The 15,976-nt window shown below is 39.7% G+C and overlaps 1 protein-coding gene across 2 annotated transcripts in view; it reads right to left on the bottom strand.

The window, feature by feature from the left end:
- Positions 1 to 441: 441 nt before the first annotated feature.
- GUCY1A1 (guanylate cyclase 1 soluble subunit alpha 1) overlaps positions 442 to 15,976 on the bottom strand; it is a 38,310-nt gene continuing 22,775 nt past the window's right edge. For both annotated transcript variants that reach the window (XM_044430847.1, XM_044430846.1), the window contains exons 4-9: positions 15,787 to 15,845; positions 11,990 to 12,699; positions 10,771 to 11,256; positions 9,982 to 10,125; positions 6,746 to 6,900; positions 442 to 4,542 (exon numbers count right to left, since the gene is read on the bottom strand). In XM_044430847.1, the coding sequence (XP_044286782.1) occupies positions 4,341 to 4,542; positions 6,746 to 6,900; positions 9,982 to 10,125; positions 10,771 to 11,256; positions 11,990 to 12,699; positions 15,787 to 15,845 (1,756 nt within the window). In that variant the 3' untranslated portion in view covers positions 442 to 4,340. The remainder of the gene's footprint in view (positions 4,543 to 6,745; positions 6,901 to 9,981; positions 10,126 to 10,770; positions 11,257 to 11,989; positions 12,700 to 15,786; positions 15,846 to 15,976) is intronic.

The raw sequence follows: 15,976 nt of genomic DNA, 5'->3' as shown, positions 1-15,976 counted from the left end.
CTGCTTTATTGACCTCCAAGCAGCATCTTATAATGTGTTGGATGGTGGAAGAGATGGATCTTTAGTCTGATCCCAGAGGACTCATCTAATTTTCTTAATCTTGCCTGTCTTCACTTGATTTTCCAGGTCAGCAAAATATAATCTGCATGTTTTTCCTCTTCCAGTCTGCATCCAGATCCTGCAACAATACTGGATCAGAGTGGGGGATTAGTGAATTCTGGCAGGAATTCATCATGATCTGTAATTTTTCTTCAGGACCATAGCATGTAACACACTGGCCTTTGCTTATGAATAGTCTATTGTTGAAGACTCCTGAGCCTTGGAATTGTTGATAAGGACTGGAGGAATAGAGAGCTGGATGGTATGTTCTTCACCTTTAATACGATAAGCTCAGTAGACAACTATATACTTCTATCAAACAAATGATCTGTGCACCATTCTAGTGTATTTCCTTTTATTAAACTCATCATATATCAAAACACAACCACAGTGTATCCAAAGCCTATATATACATATATAATTTGTACCTCATTTCAGTTCCTCACATTTCTGTGTTGAATGCTATGCAGTCTTAGAAATGGTTAATACTGTGAAGCAGTTTACATGTTTTAACTTAAACAGTTAAATATCAGCTAGAAGAAAACATACTGTTATAATACATAACGGAAAATGTGCTCCCCTTAGAGTAAGATTTATAATGTGAATTAATAAAATGCTGTTTAGCTACAGAAGTTTTAGCATTTGATTATACAATATATTACATATATTTAATTTATAGACAGTGAATAAGTTCTGGAAGCAGTGAATGGCATAATCTGTACTAGCACTGGAAACGGCTGATAATCATGTATGCAGAGCCATCCTATGAAGATCTTAATCAGAAGAAACCCCCACTGGATGTGCACAGGATTATGACCAAAGTGAATTGCTTAGTGTCCTGACATTTCATTAGCATCTGCCATCCCCCTTCCCCTGCCACAATAATCATGGCAATCATGAGAGGGGGAATGAAAGCAGGAAGCCCAAAGTGTTATGGTAAGGGTTACGTTCACACAGACTGAATAAAAGCACATTCTACTCATGATGAAGAATATTTCTAAATATCCTAACAACTCTGCTGTAGAATTATTTATTTATTTAAGTGCTTATTATCCACTGAATCAGCCCAAAGACCCTCTAAGCAGAATACAATTAGTCATGAAACAAACCAAAGGCATGCCAACCTTTTACTTAATCCTAAGTGGTACCCAGGATCTAGTGTGAGATGTAAATTGCCAAACAGATTAGAAATGTGCCATCAGTTTTAATTTACATCTAAGTCCAACATTGCCAAGGAAACTTCTTAAAAGTGAAAAGACTGATAAAGGTAAAAGGGCAAGTCAAGAGATCCAGATCGTTCCAGAATGCATGAGGACATCTTGAAAGCCACAGTAACGGAAGCTCAGCTAGAATGTAGACCACAGAGCAGAAAAGTTGGTCCAGCAGGTCACCTGCATGGTTAACTATCACTGTCAAGAAGAATGAGAAGAGGTTCCCAAATGAGAATGAAAAGAAAAACAACTGACCACAAATAAAATACAAATAGGCAATAAGGGATGGAAAGGGGATTTTGAGAAATGTACCTATAATAACATTACAGATAACAGTACAACTCTTTTAAATAATTAAAGCAAGAAAACTGCTATGGAGTTGGTTGGACTGTTTGGTGATTAAGGAGATTAAGCAATACTAATGGAAAAGGAGATTGAAAAGAAACTAAACAAATTATTCACAAATTATAACAATAGAGGATGTAGGCAATTGTGGAATGCCAATATTGTAATGCCTTTATACGTATCTATGGTGCTGCCACACTTGGAATACCATGTACCATGATGTTGCCGTGTGGAAACTGTGTGAAAAGGGGCCACTGGGATAATCAAGCAATCCTCTATGAGGAAATGCTACAACACTTAGATATTTTTCAGCTTAGAGGACATGACTGATGTGCATACAATTATGCACAGTGCAGAGCCTTAATAGGAGGACCAAGGATCATCCAGTGAAGCTGAGCAGTAGCAGATTCGGGACATAGACCCCATAATCAAAATATGGATTTTGTTTCTACAAGATACGGCAATTGACAACTTTAAAAAGGGATTGGAGAAGTTCATGGAAGACAGGGCTATGAATGGCTACTACACATTATGGCTCTCTATTATGTCCAGTATCAAAAGCAGCATGGCTCTTGTGTTGTTTTGGAACACAACTGGAAGGGTACTCATGTGGTGCTTGTATCTGGCTTGTGGGCTTGCTTAGACATTTAGTTGGTCACTGTGGGATGTAGACTTCTATTTTCTTCTTGTGGTAAGCATTTTTATGCTTAAAATGGTTCATGGTTAGCACTGAACAATATTTTACTTGATTGATGCAAAATTGCACCAATACAGGATGTGACGGATTTTAGGACAGTTCTGGCTATTTTACAGCTTCCCACCTTTTCTTTGCACATTTGGAGCAAAAAATTGCAAGACTTTCTCATCCATAAGTGACTTCTATGTACATCAAAGACAGACACGCACACATACATACACACACGAGTGACAATACTTTCTGACTTGGACCCAAGATGGGACAGATAAAAGTTCTTGAAGAGAAATCTCCCTCCTAGGTCAAACTTCAAATTAGGCAGTGTTTTGCAGTTCTGCCCAGAATCTCTTAGCTGATTAACAGAACTAGAGGGTGCTTGGGGAGGCAGAGGTGGGGAGGGGGGAGAATCCAGCCAAGTCATTGTTGGTGCTAGTGCAAATGCATGGGTTGTTACAGTACACACATGAAGCATGGGGGCTGGGACAAGATTTGTAATGTACTGTACATTTATCTAGTGCAAATGTCATACATTGTCAATGCATACTGCACTACCATGCAAAAATCTGCCACATAACAAAATGTGCAGAGATATGGTGCTGGAAGAATTAAAATGAAGCAAGTTTCTGATTATTTTAAAATACTGTAATCAGTTACTTTAATTTTCTTTAAGATGAATGAATAATTATTAGAACAGCAATGATGGACTATCAGCATAAATAAATTAACACAAAGAATCTCAAAAGGCACTGGAGGGTGCATTAACTGGGACTGCTTATATTTTTGCCTTCCTACTAATCAGTCCAACAGACCAGATCCAGTGTTCCTCCTCTACCAGTCGACACATCCCAGCTCCATACTTCAAGTTTTAGGAGCTGTAAGGTCGCCGTGTCCCAACCAGAAAAGGACTGGATCCTACATTAGGCAAACAGGATAGTTCTCACAAGTATCCAACATGCATCTGAACAAAGTTTTTCAACAATGTGGTTGATCTCTCATTCCCCATTGCTAATTTGCACAACAAGCCAGATGGGGTGGATCAGTTTTGATTCTACCTCTCCAAGCATTTACAAAAAATTGGTCATTACAGAGATAAAGTGACACAAATCAGCCAGCAGCTCCTTCTTCATTGTGTTCTTGATTTCTGCCTCTTTCAGCTTTCACTGCCTATTGGTGCAGAAAACTTTAGAATACTTAGCGACAGATAACTCACAGGGCAAGTTATGCTGTGTAATGCTTAAGCAGGCTCTTATTTTTGATTAGGAAAGCAGTGGCACCCAACATATGCTAAACATAATTTGTGGCTACTTCCCCTTTCCTCCATACCTCCTACGGTACTCAACTGAGCTCTTCTGGTCAGTGACAGGGTTGGGGGGCGTCACATGCAGATGGGATGAAATTGCTGGGGGAGGTTAAAACTTCTTCCCATGGCCCACCAACAATATCAATTGTGAACCATGTTTCTCCACCACTGACAAACCAGAGAAAGCTTAAAGAACATCTAAAAGCAACTGATATTAATAGAATTCCACATGACTATATCACTTCTGTACACTAAGAACTGAACTACATCACATTCTGCTCATCTGTGGCTTGGTACTACATGTCTAGAATGCTGAATGGTCCCTTGAGAAGCTGTCTAAAATCTGAGAAGGCTGGAGAGCTTCTGAGAAGGCTGGAGAACTGCAAAAAAACGTTTCCTGGGCCTTATCAGATTCACGCTTGGCAAAGCAGCTAGAGGAAAGAGGCGACTGGCCAGCTGGGTGTTCTCCTTCCACTGTAAAACACTCTGTGCCTCATCTGCCATGCTCCTTCTCTCATTCTCAAACTGTTATTAATCGAATACAGTTTTTAAATAAACATTAGAAGTAAAATGGGATGTATTCTTGTAGTTTTCATACTGGCTGCCATGTTTCTTTGTTTTTCTTAATTTTCAGTTTCTACAAAATTCAGAATATTAATACATTCTTCCTGAAATGCAAACAAGCACAAATTTAATCTATTCCTGTTGGCATCCCCAAAAAATTTGTTTTTCCAGCTTCAGTATCTTTCTTTTGAATCCACATCACTGAATTTGTTCCTTGAAGATAAGCATCAAGAAAATAACAGATCCCAGGAATGTCACTTGGAAAGTTGGATGGAAGCTCCTGCCTTGACCGAGGCGTAAATACAAATCCTGGATGATCCTTTAGGAACCTGCAACAAAGTTAAAATGTTTTTATTAGATATAAACATAAATGTAAGCCTATACATCTTGAATGTTACAAATTGTTAGCTAAGGTAAAATAACAATTGTTGCTCTTTGCATATGTGAAGCAGTATTATTCTGAACTAAGCAAGTACTATAAAGATCTGTAAGGTGTTCCAAAGCACACACGAAGGTCCATATTCTTTCAGGATCCAGCACAGGAAAATTTATGCACATAAGATTCTTCTGATCACTTTATTATCTCGTTCAGGTCATTTCCCTGAAACTAAAGAAAATGAAAACAACTTTGTGGAACTCTGTATAGGCAGCAAAGCTTTCTGTTTGCATAAAGCTATTAAAGTGGTGGAATGGAAAAACACGCGTCTTTGTTTTGTTTCATTTTTGTAAAACATAATCCTATGCATGTTTAGACAGAAAAAAAAATCTTACAACTCCACAGCTGGCCATGCTGGTTGACAAATGTTAGGAAGTGAAGAAGTTTATTTTTTACTGCATAATCATGATTAGGATTGTGCCCGTAGTCAGGGGTGACTTTTGACCTCTGTAATCTTATGTATGAGGCTGTAACTGCCATCAGAGAAACAAATGGCTGATTCATATCTGGTATAGTATTTGGTATAATATTTGCAGGACAGTCCATGCTACAGCGGAGTGCCACTTTAAATCGCAATACATTTTCTAGTGGGGGAAGCAGCAGGCTGCAAAAATCAGCTTGCTAACTTTGGGAGAGGAGGTGCTGATAATGAGGCACTTGAATTGTGGGAGGCCTGCCCTTTCAAATCTCCAAGACTCTTTTTAGCTGTGTGCCCCCAAACAGTTTCTGATTAGTTTCCAAGAAAACTCAAAATCCCCTGCTCCATAAACCCATTTCATGCTGTTTAGGAACTAGCAGTGGCAGGGAGACATCCAAACTGTATTTTGCTTAGGACAGCAAAATATCTTGAGACTGCCCTGACCAGTACAAATAAGTATTAACTTAAAAATGAACATCTACCTCATCCACAAACACCTCAATTCTGTTCTTCTACTTTACACAGGCTTCCATATAAGTTATACCTTGCAACAGGCAAAAGTTTGCTCTGAATTGTCTAGATGGAAAACTTGAGTTCGCCCTTTCCTCCTTTTCATAATCATTTTTGTTGTTGTTGTTGTGCTAAAGCATCTGTGCTTTTAATTATTTTGGTAATCTCTTCTGTCAATTAATTTCAAAGCAGAAGTTAAACATAACCACTCCAGGCCCTGCAAAACCAGACATCACAATTCCATCATAAAGTTTTCCCATGTTTGGATAGCATGCTTTGACACTAACTTATTTGGAAAATATGCAAGCACAAGAGTGCAAGATTACCATGAATATTGTTAGGATAACATGTCTGTGTGATCCAAAGGCTGCATTGTGAATCAAAGATATATTTTTAAAATACCAAGAAAGTGAGGAATAAAAATGAAATTAAATACAACAAAAGTGTCAGTCTGGATATAAGCTTCAGTGAAAAAGCAAGTAGTGCTGAAAGTGCAAAGGAAATTCTATTTGAATTTACAACCAAGAGCAGAGTTGAATGAATGAATGCATTTTACAAGGTAACAAAGGTCATTGCTAAATGTATGTAAATTACCTTCTTACTTCAAACTTAACATCAGCATTTCAAAGTAGACATCATGTTCTATCTGATGGCTGTCAAATGAAATTCAGAAGCAAGCAAGAGTAGTTGATTGGGACTGAACTCCATCCTTACATGCAAATCACATCTAGCAATGAGGAAATATATGGTGATGGTTTTGAAATGCTGAAACTAAGAATGTTGATACTTGGTCTGCTGAAAGAGGCTGATTTGCACGTTTGGCACAACCTCTGTAACAGCCCAAGTAAGAGCGAAACTCTTACTTGAATTTCTGTAGAAGAGGATTGGAAGAAAGAGAGGGGCTTGATGGCATTTGTTTCTCCTGAAGAAAACCTGAGTTTTCTCAGGTTGGAGCCCTGCAAGGCCTTGGAGTACAGAAGGACCCAGAAGCAATAGATTTGTTTACCAAGCTTTAGTGAAAAACATTTCTGATCATCTGGTCCCAAAATGGAATCACTGCTTCTACAAAAAGCCTTTAGGAGTGTAATATAAAGCAATACACAGGGGACTGAAACAGAGTTAGATTGAGATTCAAATAAAATACTATATAGTACTTCTGAGAAACTACCTGTAGGTTGTTGGACTGACATTTATTTTCCTGGGAACACTGCAAGACTCAAACTTGTTGGCGAGTGTTACGTTGTTTCCAAATAGACAATATCGTGGCATCTGAACACCAACAACGCCAGCAAAGACAGAGCCAGAATGTAGGCCTATGCGCATCTTTGAAAAACAAGAGAAGATATTTTTAAAAATATGTTTGACAGAAAACAAAAGTCAAATGAATAAATCACATTTACAGAGGCTTCCTGGTCTTGGGCCAGGTAAGATTGATTTCTTTTTAGTCCCTCTCTAATCATGATGGATTATAATCATGAACAAGTAATACAGCATGGAAAGCAGATTCTTAATCTCAATAACCATTAGTCAAAACAAAGCACATTCATCAGACAAGACTTAGTATTGTCCAACTGGCACTGTTTATGCACATTAATTTAAACAAGGCATGCACGGCACTTTAGAACAAACCCTACTGCAAATCAGCAGCACTTTCTGGATTGTTCTTAGCAGACTGAGCCCACAATCCTCTTACTTAGGAAGAAGTGGGGAAAGAATGATTCTCTGAGATTCAGGAGTTCTAAACGTTGCCAGAATAACCTCCTTAATTTGCAGTTTCATCCTGGCTTTTGTAAATGCCTAGGAATAGCCTACATAAGAAATAATCTAAAGCAGGTACAGCATGGTTGTTCATGTACAGATGTCCCAAGGCATAGCAACAAGTAACAGTGATTCATTCATTCATTCATTCATTCATTCATTCATTCATTCATTCATTCATTCGATTTATATCCCACTTTTCCCCTCTTTTTAAAGAATTCAAAGCAAATTCAATCAACCTCCTCCTGCTGCTCTCATTCTGATTCCCACAACAGCAACTCTGTGAGTTGGGTTGGGCTGAGAGTCTGTGACTGGCCCAAAGTAACCCACTTGGTTCCATGGCTGAATGGGAACTAGAACCCAGATTGCTTGAGTCCCAGTACTGTATTCTTAACCACTACACCACACTGGTTATGATTTCTTTTATTAAGGGACATTATGAGTGCCTGTCTATCCCACACTTCATCTTCAAAACGTGGCAGCTTTGAATGAAGTACATGAGACCAATTCACAGATGTGCCTCACAAAGACACAGAAACTCAGATATTGGTAAAATTTGCAATATTTAATGCAGCTGATGATTCAGTGCACACCCCCAATCCAGCTTTAATATGTGTTGGATTTACACATTGAGCAGTTTTAAATGGGAAAGCAGGTTTGCATGAAACCAAGTGCAGGCATCATCTACACGGCTATAGCAGATGAGTGACACACATGCAATACTGCAGAGTAAGTGCATTAAAGCATAAATTTCATAAAATTGGAAGTGCAAAAATGAGCTTGCTAATAATCAAGGGACATTTATAACAACTCTCTCATATTAGAAGCAATGAAAGTAGCCAAAAATACCCATGTGGCTAAATTGTCCACTCACAAGTTTTAACATGAATTTACTCATCTTGTCTTTCACCCACAAAATCAAGCACTGAGCACAGTTTGTAATCATTGTCTGTATTCTATGATTCTACAATGGTAAATACAATACAGCCTGTTTATTTTCCCATCAAAACCCTTGACAGTATCCTGTCTGTTTCCAGTTAGAAAAATCAGTTATTTATACTGTAACCACAAAACCAAGCATGTCTCTAGGTTCATACATTTTGCATAATCCCAGAGGTTTGTGTGTACAGAGTATATTGCATGGTAAAACATTATTTTCAACACTTGAAAGGTGAATACCATTTTGTAGGAGTATAAGGGAATCCCATATAGTTAACTGAGCTATAAACCAGTATTTGGTTAATTGTAATATAGGAGATGGACAGATATTTGGACAGTGCTTTAGGTTTCAGGCTCTGTTATTTTGAAAGTAAATGATCCCATTCTACCTGCATGCACACACAGAATCCTATTAGTTTCAGTGAGGCTTAAGTGTGTGTAAATGTGTGCTAGAAGGCGAGATGAAGTCAATACTCCTAAAGTGTGCTCCTGACTTTTACTAATTTCTACTTGCTGATTCATGCTCATGCGCTATCTGAGCTGAATACAAAACTCCACCAACATGATTGTTTCTAATGAGGTATTTATCTTCTTGATAAAAGCTTGCAGCAAAAGAATTTGGTGGATATTCATGATATTGACGTCCTTATTATTCCCTTAAAGTTGGCACAACCAAATGCTACTGCAGAAATATTGCCTTGCAGAATTCTTCTGGTAAGTTGGCCAGAGGTGGACAACTTGTAATCCTACAGATGGTTTGCCCTACAACTTCCATCATCTCTCACTACTGGCTTTGCAGGCTAGTGGTGAGGTAAAAGAAAACATCTTGCAGGCTACAAGTTCCCACCTCTGCTAGAATCGTATAAACAATTCCTATAGCTCCCCTCATCACTCCCTCCAGCAATTGCCTTTTTCCTTTCTTCCAAATCAGGCAGCTGACTTTAAGTGCTGTGCCATCCTGGCCATAAAATTCTTCTATCTCATTGGCCCTTCGACTCAGTTCTGTTTCCCATACCCTTTTCTCAAGCCACCTACTCTTGCTACAATTGCTCTCTCTCAGTACATTCCTTGCTTTGCACATTTCCTTTATCCTCCTTGACTCCAGGTTCTTAGCTGCCCATCAGTTGCTGCTTAGCTTGCCTACAAGTTGTCCCTTAGTTTCCTAACAGAAACTTGTTCCAATTCTCAGCCTGATCCTGTGTGAGGGTTTCATGCTAGCCAAACCAACTTTCCTTTACCTCATACACTATGAACTGCAGTAACTGTCTAGTTCTTTGAGCAGCTGAAGACTTCATTGTTCCAGACCAGTTCAGAGAGTGTCAGAACCTTCACCACCATGAATATCAAGCAATTATACATGTCTTTTTTCCCACTGCTGTGGGGCTGCAACAGTTTTTGGGGTGGGGTGCATGTTAAAACCTTCTCCCCCATTACTGCTTCTCTGATCAAATCAGTGTCCCCCATGTGGCAATGTAACACATTTTGAAAATGCAGGTAATTCAATTTCCTTCATCACATATAGCTTGGTCTTAATTGTGCACTGAAAAGCAGCAAGGAATATGGAACATCGTCTACAAAAAGTGGATCAAATAAGTGTGAAAGAAGAGCATATATGATTTTTCATTGAAAACCCAAAATAAGGAACATTTGCTACCAACCAGTATTGAAAACACCAACAATTAGGTGTTTCTGAGATTTCTTGCTAACCTTGATGGGTTCTCCATGTGGGGACATCACTTCATCAGACAGTTCCATCATCTTCAGTGCCATCAATGCAATCTGAATAGCATGGGTCTCACTTTCTTTATGCAAGCCTCCAGCCACACAATATGCATCACCAATGGTTTCTACCTAAAAATTGAAATGCATTTCTTATAATACAAGCAAAATGTCATGAAAAAAACACAGGGCGCAGTTTAACAGGCCTTCATAACTTTGTTCTATTCCAGCCTCCCTGCCTCCCCCAGTCCATTCCTATTCTCGAAGTAAATGTGAACTGGAGCTCTGCCATGTTAGTTGTATAATACAACTTGCCAACTGCTGAAGATTAGTCTGAGTTGCAAAATCTAGGTTGAAGCAATCATTTATTATAACAAAATTGCTATTATGTCAAAATGTTTATTCATTCACAATCTCGGTGGTTCTAGCAGGGATTCACAAGGCACCTCCTCATGAATAGTGCCACTAAGTCAATAGACTCACTCTGCACCACAAGTGTTGAGGACCACACTCCTAGTTATGTAATTTGCTAAATTACTTATTCCAGAGTTACACCACCATCTTTTAGATTACATCACATCTCTGGCATAGCTGCAGGAGACATAGCAACACACAACATACTCTGCAAACAACTGATGCTTTACTTTCCATTTCATCATACTCTCCTCATCTTATATTTTGAAGTCCAGGTCAAAATAGCTGTTCAGGTCCCATTCATCTCCTTACAGGAGTGCTTTCTCTGTCTAGAAGGCCAAATGGATGCAATAAATTCTCTACCTTGTAGACATCCAGCTCTCCACACTGGTAATCAAAGCGAGTGTAGAGCTCATTAAGCATGGTGATAACCTGCATAGGTGAACACTGGGAACAGATTGCAGTAAACCCTACAATGTCAGAAAAAAGCATTGTGACATTGTTAAATTTCTTGGCCTGTACAACTTGTCCCTGCCACAGCTGCTGTGCAACCTCCTCAGGAAAAATAGAGCACAAAAGATCTACTGTTTTCTTTTTCTCTTCTTCAAGGGCTTGATGTGCCTGCTCAAGAGTGGCTTTAAGCTTTCCTAGCCTTTTCTTCAGTCCATCTTGAGCTCTGGCTTGTTCTCCTATTAAAACAACATCCCTAAGTGCATTGTGAATTGGAATGTCTGAAAGATACAAGCCACGTCCTGTAAAGTCTTCTAGTCTATCCACACAGGGAGATCCCAAGAACAAAATGGCACTAGACTCAAAAATGTAGATCATCTGTCCTTTAAGATCCATAACCTAAAACAATGAGAGAAAGAGAAGGTGACATGAGAAACTGAGAGCAATAGAAGGCAGTGATAATCGACTTTTTGAGCCCATCATACCAATTTTCTCCCCAAAGGTGTTGTGGAGTTGGCACTCCATTCCCTAAATCATCCTCATCATTCCCCTACCTTGAACAGTTTAAGGGTGCAACCTCATGCATTTTTAGACAAAAGAAAGTCCTCCAGTGACCAGCATCTCCCAGCTAGCGTGGTTGGTCAGGAAAAGCTGGGAAATAGAGGGATATTATTCCTGTCTAAGCATGCACCAGACTGCACCCGAAGTCAAGGAGAGTCTGAAGAACCTACTAACTGTTGCTTCCATTGAGACATCAGATTATATCCAAAAAGGAAGCTGCAAGAGGCAAAAGTACACATTTCATACACACATACTTCATATAAATATGTGAGCCTCCCAGAGAGCCCTTGGAACACAAGGTGGCACACAAATGCGAGAGAGAGAGAGAGAGAGAGAGAGAGAGAGAGAGAGAGAGCGCGCGCGCGAGCTTGTAGTTCTCCCTGAGCCACATGTTCCTAACTGGACATAAATATAGAAGCCACCAAAACTAAGGAAAATATCATTCACACAGTTCCACTCACTGACTTTTGTAATAACATTCAAGATTGAAGTCTTACAGCTGCATTAGAAGTAGATTGATGTAATGAAAAAATAAGTAAAGAAAGCAACAAAGAATAATAATAAGCCTTACCCCTGTTGACTTTTTAAGAGTGTTGTCCCTTCTTCTCACCCTTATAGTGAACTGCATATTCAGCATTGTCATGATTCCACTAAATGTGCAATTTATTTTAGGAGCCAGGATTTCAAACCATTCATCGAAGTTTGGCTTTGCTTGAAATTCTCTCCTGTTTAACAGTCTTCTTATACCATTTCCAACTTGTAAAATAACCATATCTTTGTCAAACATGCAATGAAATGGGAATGTCTTGCAGAACATAGAAGCAGGAATCACAAGAGAAGACTGGGGTTTACATGGTGATAAGGATAGTTTCACACTTTTGACTTGTACGGAGTACAACAAATATGGCTGGTTAATAAACTCAGTGCTGTCCTTGTTGAAACAGGGGGGCATTACCATCACTTCCACTTCTGTTTCATACAAAATATGTGCTGCTGCTTTTATAATGCCTGGAAGAATGAGGCTAGTTGTTTTTTTGGGAAAGAAATAGTACACATTTAAGAAATCTGAGTCTTTTTCTAAGCACAGTATGGAGACCTCTTCAAGTCTACCCCTTTTTTCTGCTTCATGACAGTGAGCACTCTGTTTCAGAAGAGTACTGAAACTGTTCAAAAAGTCTTTAAGTGTCCCCCCAACAACTCCTAGAATGTGTTCATCTTCTTCATAACATATCTTGAAAAGTTCTTCACCAAGTGATTCCTTTATAATGTTGACTGGAACTCCTGAAAACATACAACATTTCTGTTACAGATATCCCATTAAGCACTTGCTTTTTCTTTCAAATTACATGTCTTTGATTTTCCACATTTTATGTTTCATTTCTACCCACCCAACAGTGTTTTCTTCGGAAACATTCAGCATCTTCAGAAACAGTTCAGATCAGACACTGAAGGCATCTGCACTCACTCTCCTGAGTTGCTTATTTTGTGCAGCAATTTATATTGAACAAGAATCCAGGGAGCATTTATAATGGATGATATTGATTAGAACAAAACAAAGTGTTTTGACTCTGTTTAAAATGAAGAGCCAAACCCAGTGTTTGGCAGCAAATACTGGGCTTGTTTCTACTTCTCCACTGGAAAGTACCACACGTGGTGTATGCGAAAATGGAAGAGAAGAAACAGCAAGCAGCATCTATTGCTTTTCCTTTGCAAAGTCCTCCCACAGCAACCTTTTCCTACATAACATGGTAAGCACATAGATCGTCGCCTGAACCAGTGCCTGGCCAAAGTAATGGGCTGGATGAGGGCCAATAAACTGAAGATCAATCCAGACAAGACAGAGGTCCTGTTGGTTGGCGGATCGGGCTTCGGGGAAGGTGAATTGAACATAGTCCTGAATGGGGTTGCACTCCCTCTTAGGGACAAGGTCCACAGCTTGGGAGTGCTCCTCAACCCAGAGCTTTCACTGGAAGCTCAGGTGACAGTGGTGGCGAGGAGCGCTTTCTTTCAGCTTCGGCTGATCCATCAGCTGTGCCCCTACCTGGAGAACGACTGCCTGGCGACAGTGACACATGCGTTGGTGACTTCCCGAATTGACTTCTGTAACGAGCTCTATGTGGGGCTGCCCTTGAAGACGGTCTGGATACTTCAATTGGTTCAAAATAGAGCTGCCAGGCTGCTGACGGGGACTGGACGTTATGTTCACATGACTCCAGTTCTCCGTCAGCTTCACTGGCTTCCCATTGAAGTCTGGGCCCAATTCAAGGTGTTGGTGATGACCTATAAAGCCCTTAACGGCTTGGGTCCTGGTTACCTGAAGGAGCGCTTACGTCCATATATGCCCGCCCACCCCTTGAGATCAGTGGGAGAGGCCCTTCTCTGGGAATGCTCCGTGAAGGAAATTAGGAGGGTAGGTACTCGGAGGAGGGCTTTCTCTGCAGTGGTGCCCAATCTATGGAATGCGTTCCCCAGAGAGGTCCGCCTGGCACCGTCGTTATTTCTTTTTCGGGGCCAGGCGAAGACCTTTTTATTCAAACGTTATTTTAATTGTTAATATTATGTATTTTATTCTTTGGCCAGGGCGACTTAATTTATACTGTTAAATTATATTGTTTTATATGATGTTAATTATTTATGTTTGTGAGCCGCCCCGAGGCTTCGGCGAATGGGGCGGCATAGAAGTTCCATAGATAGATAGATAGATAGATAGATAGATAGATAGATAGATAGATAGATAGGAACAAAGCACCAAGGTGGGGGAAAGAATGTAAGGGATTGCTGTGGATGAAATGTTATGCACTCCATTCCTGCTGAGATTTCACTGCTGCTTTGTAGCAAAGTAGTGACTGAATTCCCAGATCCGTGTTGGCAGCCTAATGTTTACTTTGGTCCAACAATACTCTTAGCCTTGGTGCTCAGGTAATCACCATGCTGCAAAGAACTGCCATCAGGGGAGAGGTGCATTCCATTGAGAAACATGGGAAGTGTGCAACTCCCAAAGATTTTGTGGCAAAAAGGAAAGCAGTAAAGGGAAAAGAAAGAAAGAGAGTTCACTAAATTGCACAGAATTGTGGGGAGATGGGAAAGAATTCCTTATATTTCTCACTTTTAAGTATTATGGACAGCCTGACTGGTTCTCATTTAAATGGGACCTCCATACCCAGTCTCTAAAAATTGAATAAATAAATGCCTCTTGAATTTAAATGAAACTTATTTTTTAAAAAGTCATAGACCATAAAGTGATATTATCTCTATTGCTGTATACCATCCTGGAATTCAGTCTGATGGTGGCTGTTTGAGAAATGCTTCAATTAAATAAACAGGCAACAGCCAGGTTGTCAGGAGCTGAGTTTCCCCTTATTTGCCTCAAGCAATAAATAGTCCCTTGGCAAAATAGCTCTTTATTTCCAGTTCACAGCTAACAAACTACAGCCATAAGAAGATGAGCCTCTGTGCATTAAATGGTAGAACCCAAACTAGAAACTACTTCCAAGAACCCTACTTTTCAGTAACCCTGGCTCCACTGCTCTGGGTGGGCACCTCTGAAGAAGGGATAGACTCCTAGATCTATGCTGGCCCTCTAATTGGATAGCCTTTCTAACTCAACACCCTATCATGAGGTCAGGGACAAGACTGGCATGGGCTCATCTTCCTCCTCTTCCTTGTCCCCTCCATTCACTTCCAAACTCTGCCTGTTCCCATGGTCTGCCTGGACACCTGGAGACAGCAGCCTTGAGATAACCTCACCCTCCTCCACCATCTTGATTCCCACACTCCCCATTTCACTGCCATCATAGTCTTCATCTGAAGAGTCAATGCAACCCTGATCCTGGAAAGCATGCCAAGAATAACTGCCTCTACCTTTCCCAACATCAGTAAAGACTGTGTCCATGCAACACTCATTCTCACAACAGACGGGCTTGTTTGTGAAAAAGACAAGACAGCAGAAAGGATCACATTTTCTCAGTAACCAAGTTTGGGGTTATTAGTGCTATAAAAATGCTATTTCTATGCACCATAAGTATTTCCTTGAACTAACCAGTAATTGTACTAAAGAATATCTGCTCAAATTTCTGTCCACCACTTGTATAGGCAAAACAAGTTTGAATCACCACTTCTCTTATATGAAGATACACTAGCAATGAAGATCATTTCATGTTGGGTTCTCAAATTATAAGCTACTTAAACATGAGCAATCACTATTGTCAGTCATTTGTCTATTCCACTGCATCCTTTCCTTTACACAATAAGCCCTTTGGGAAGAGACTGTGCCACTTTAGTTGTCTGTGAAGATCTCAATCCACCTGGGATGCTTCATAAGTATCAACTAGTTTCAGTAGTAGTAGCTATTCATAGATATCGCTTTACCTGCTGCATTTGCATGATCAGTGATTAGCTTTTCAAAGTCTTCTTTTTCCCCACTATTCCTATAAATAAAGCAAAATATTTTTTAAATTGTCATTTCATAGTAAACACTAACTGAAATAAATTTAAACATAAATAATTACTAAGAAGTCAGCAATTAAATTATCCAAGTATAAGGTTATTATTTTGAAAA

The sequence above is a fragment of the Varanus komodoensis genome, unplaced genomic scaffold (assembly GCF_004798865.1).
Source record: "Varanus komodoensis strain SLA01 unplaced genomic scaffold, ASM479886v1 scaffold21, whole genome shotgun sequence".
Lineage (NCBI taxonomy): Eukaryota > Metazoa > Chordata > Lepidosauria > Squamata > Varanidae > Varanus > Varanus komodoensis.
This window is presented reverse-complemented; position numbering and strand designations above follow the sequence as displayed.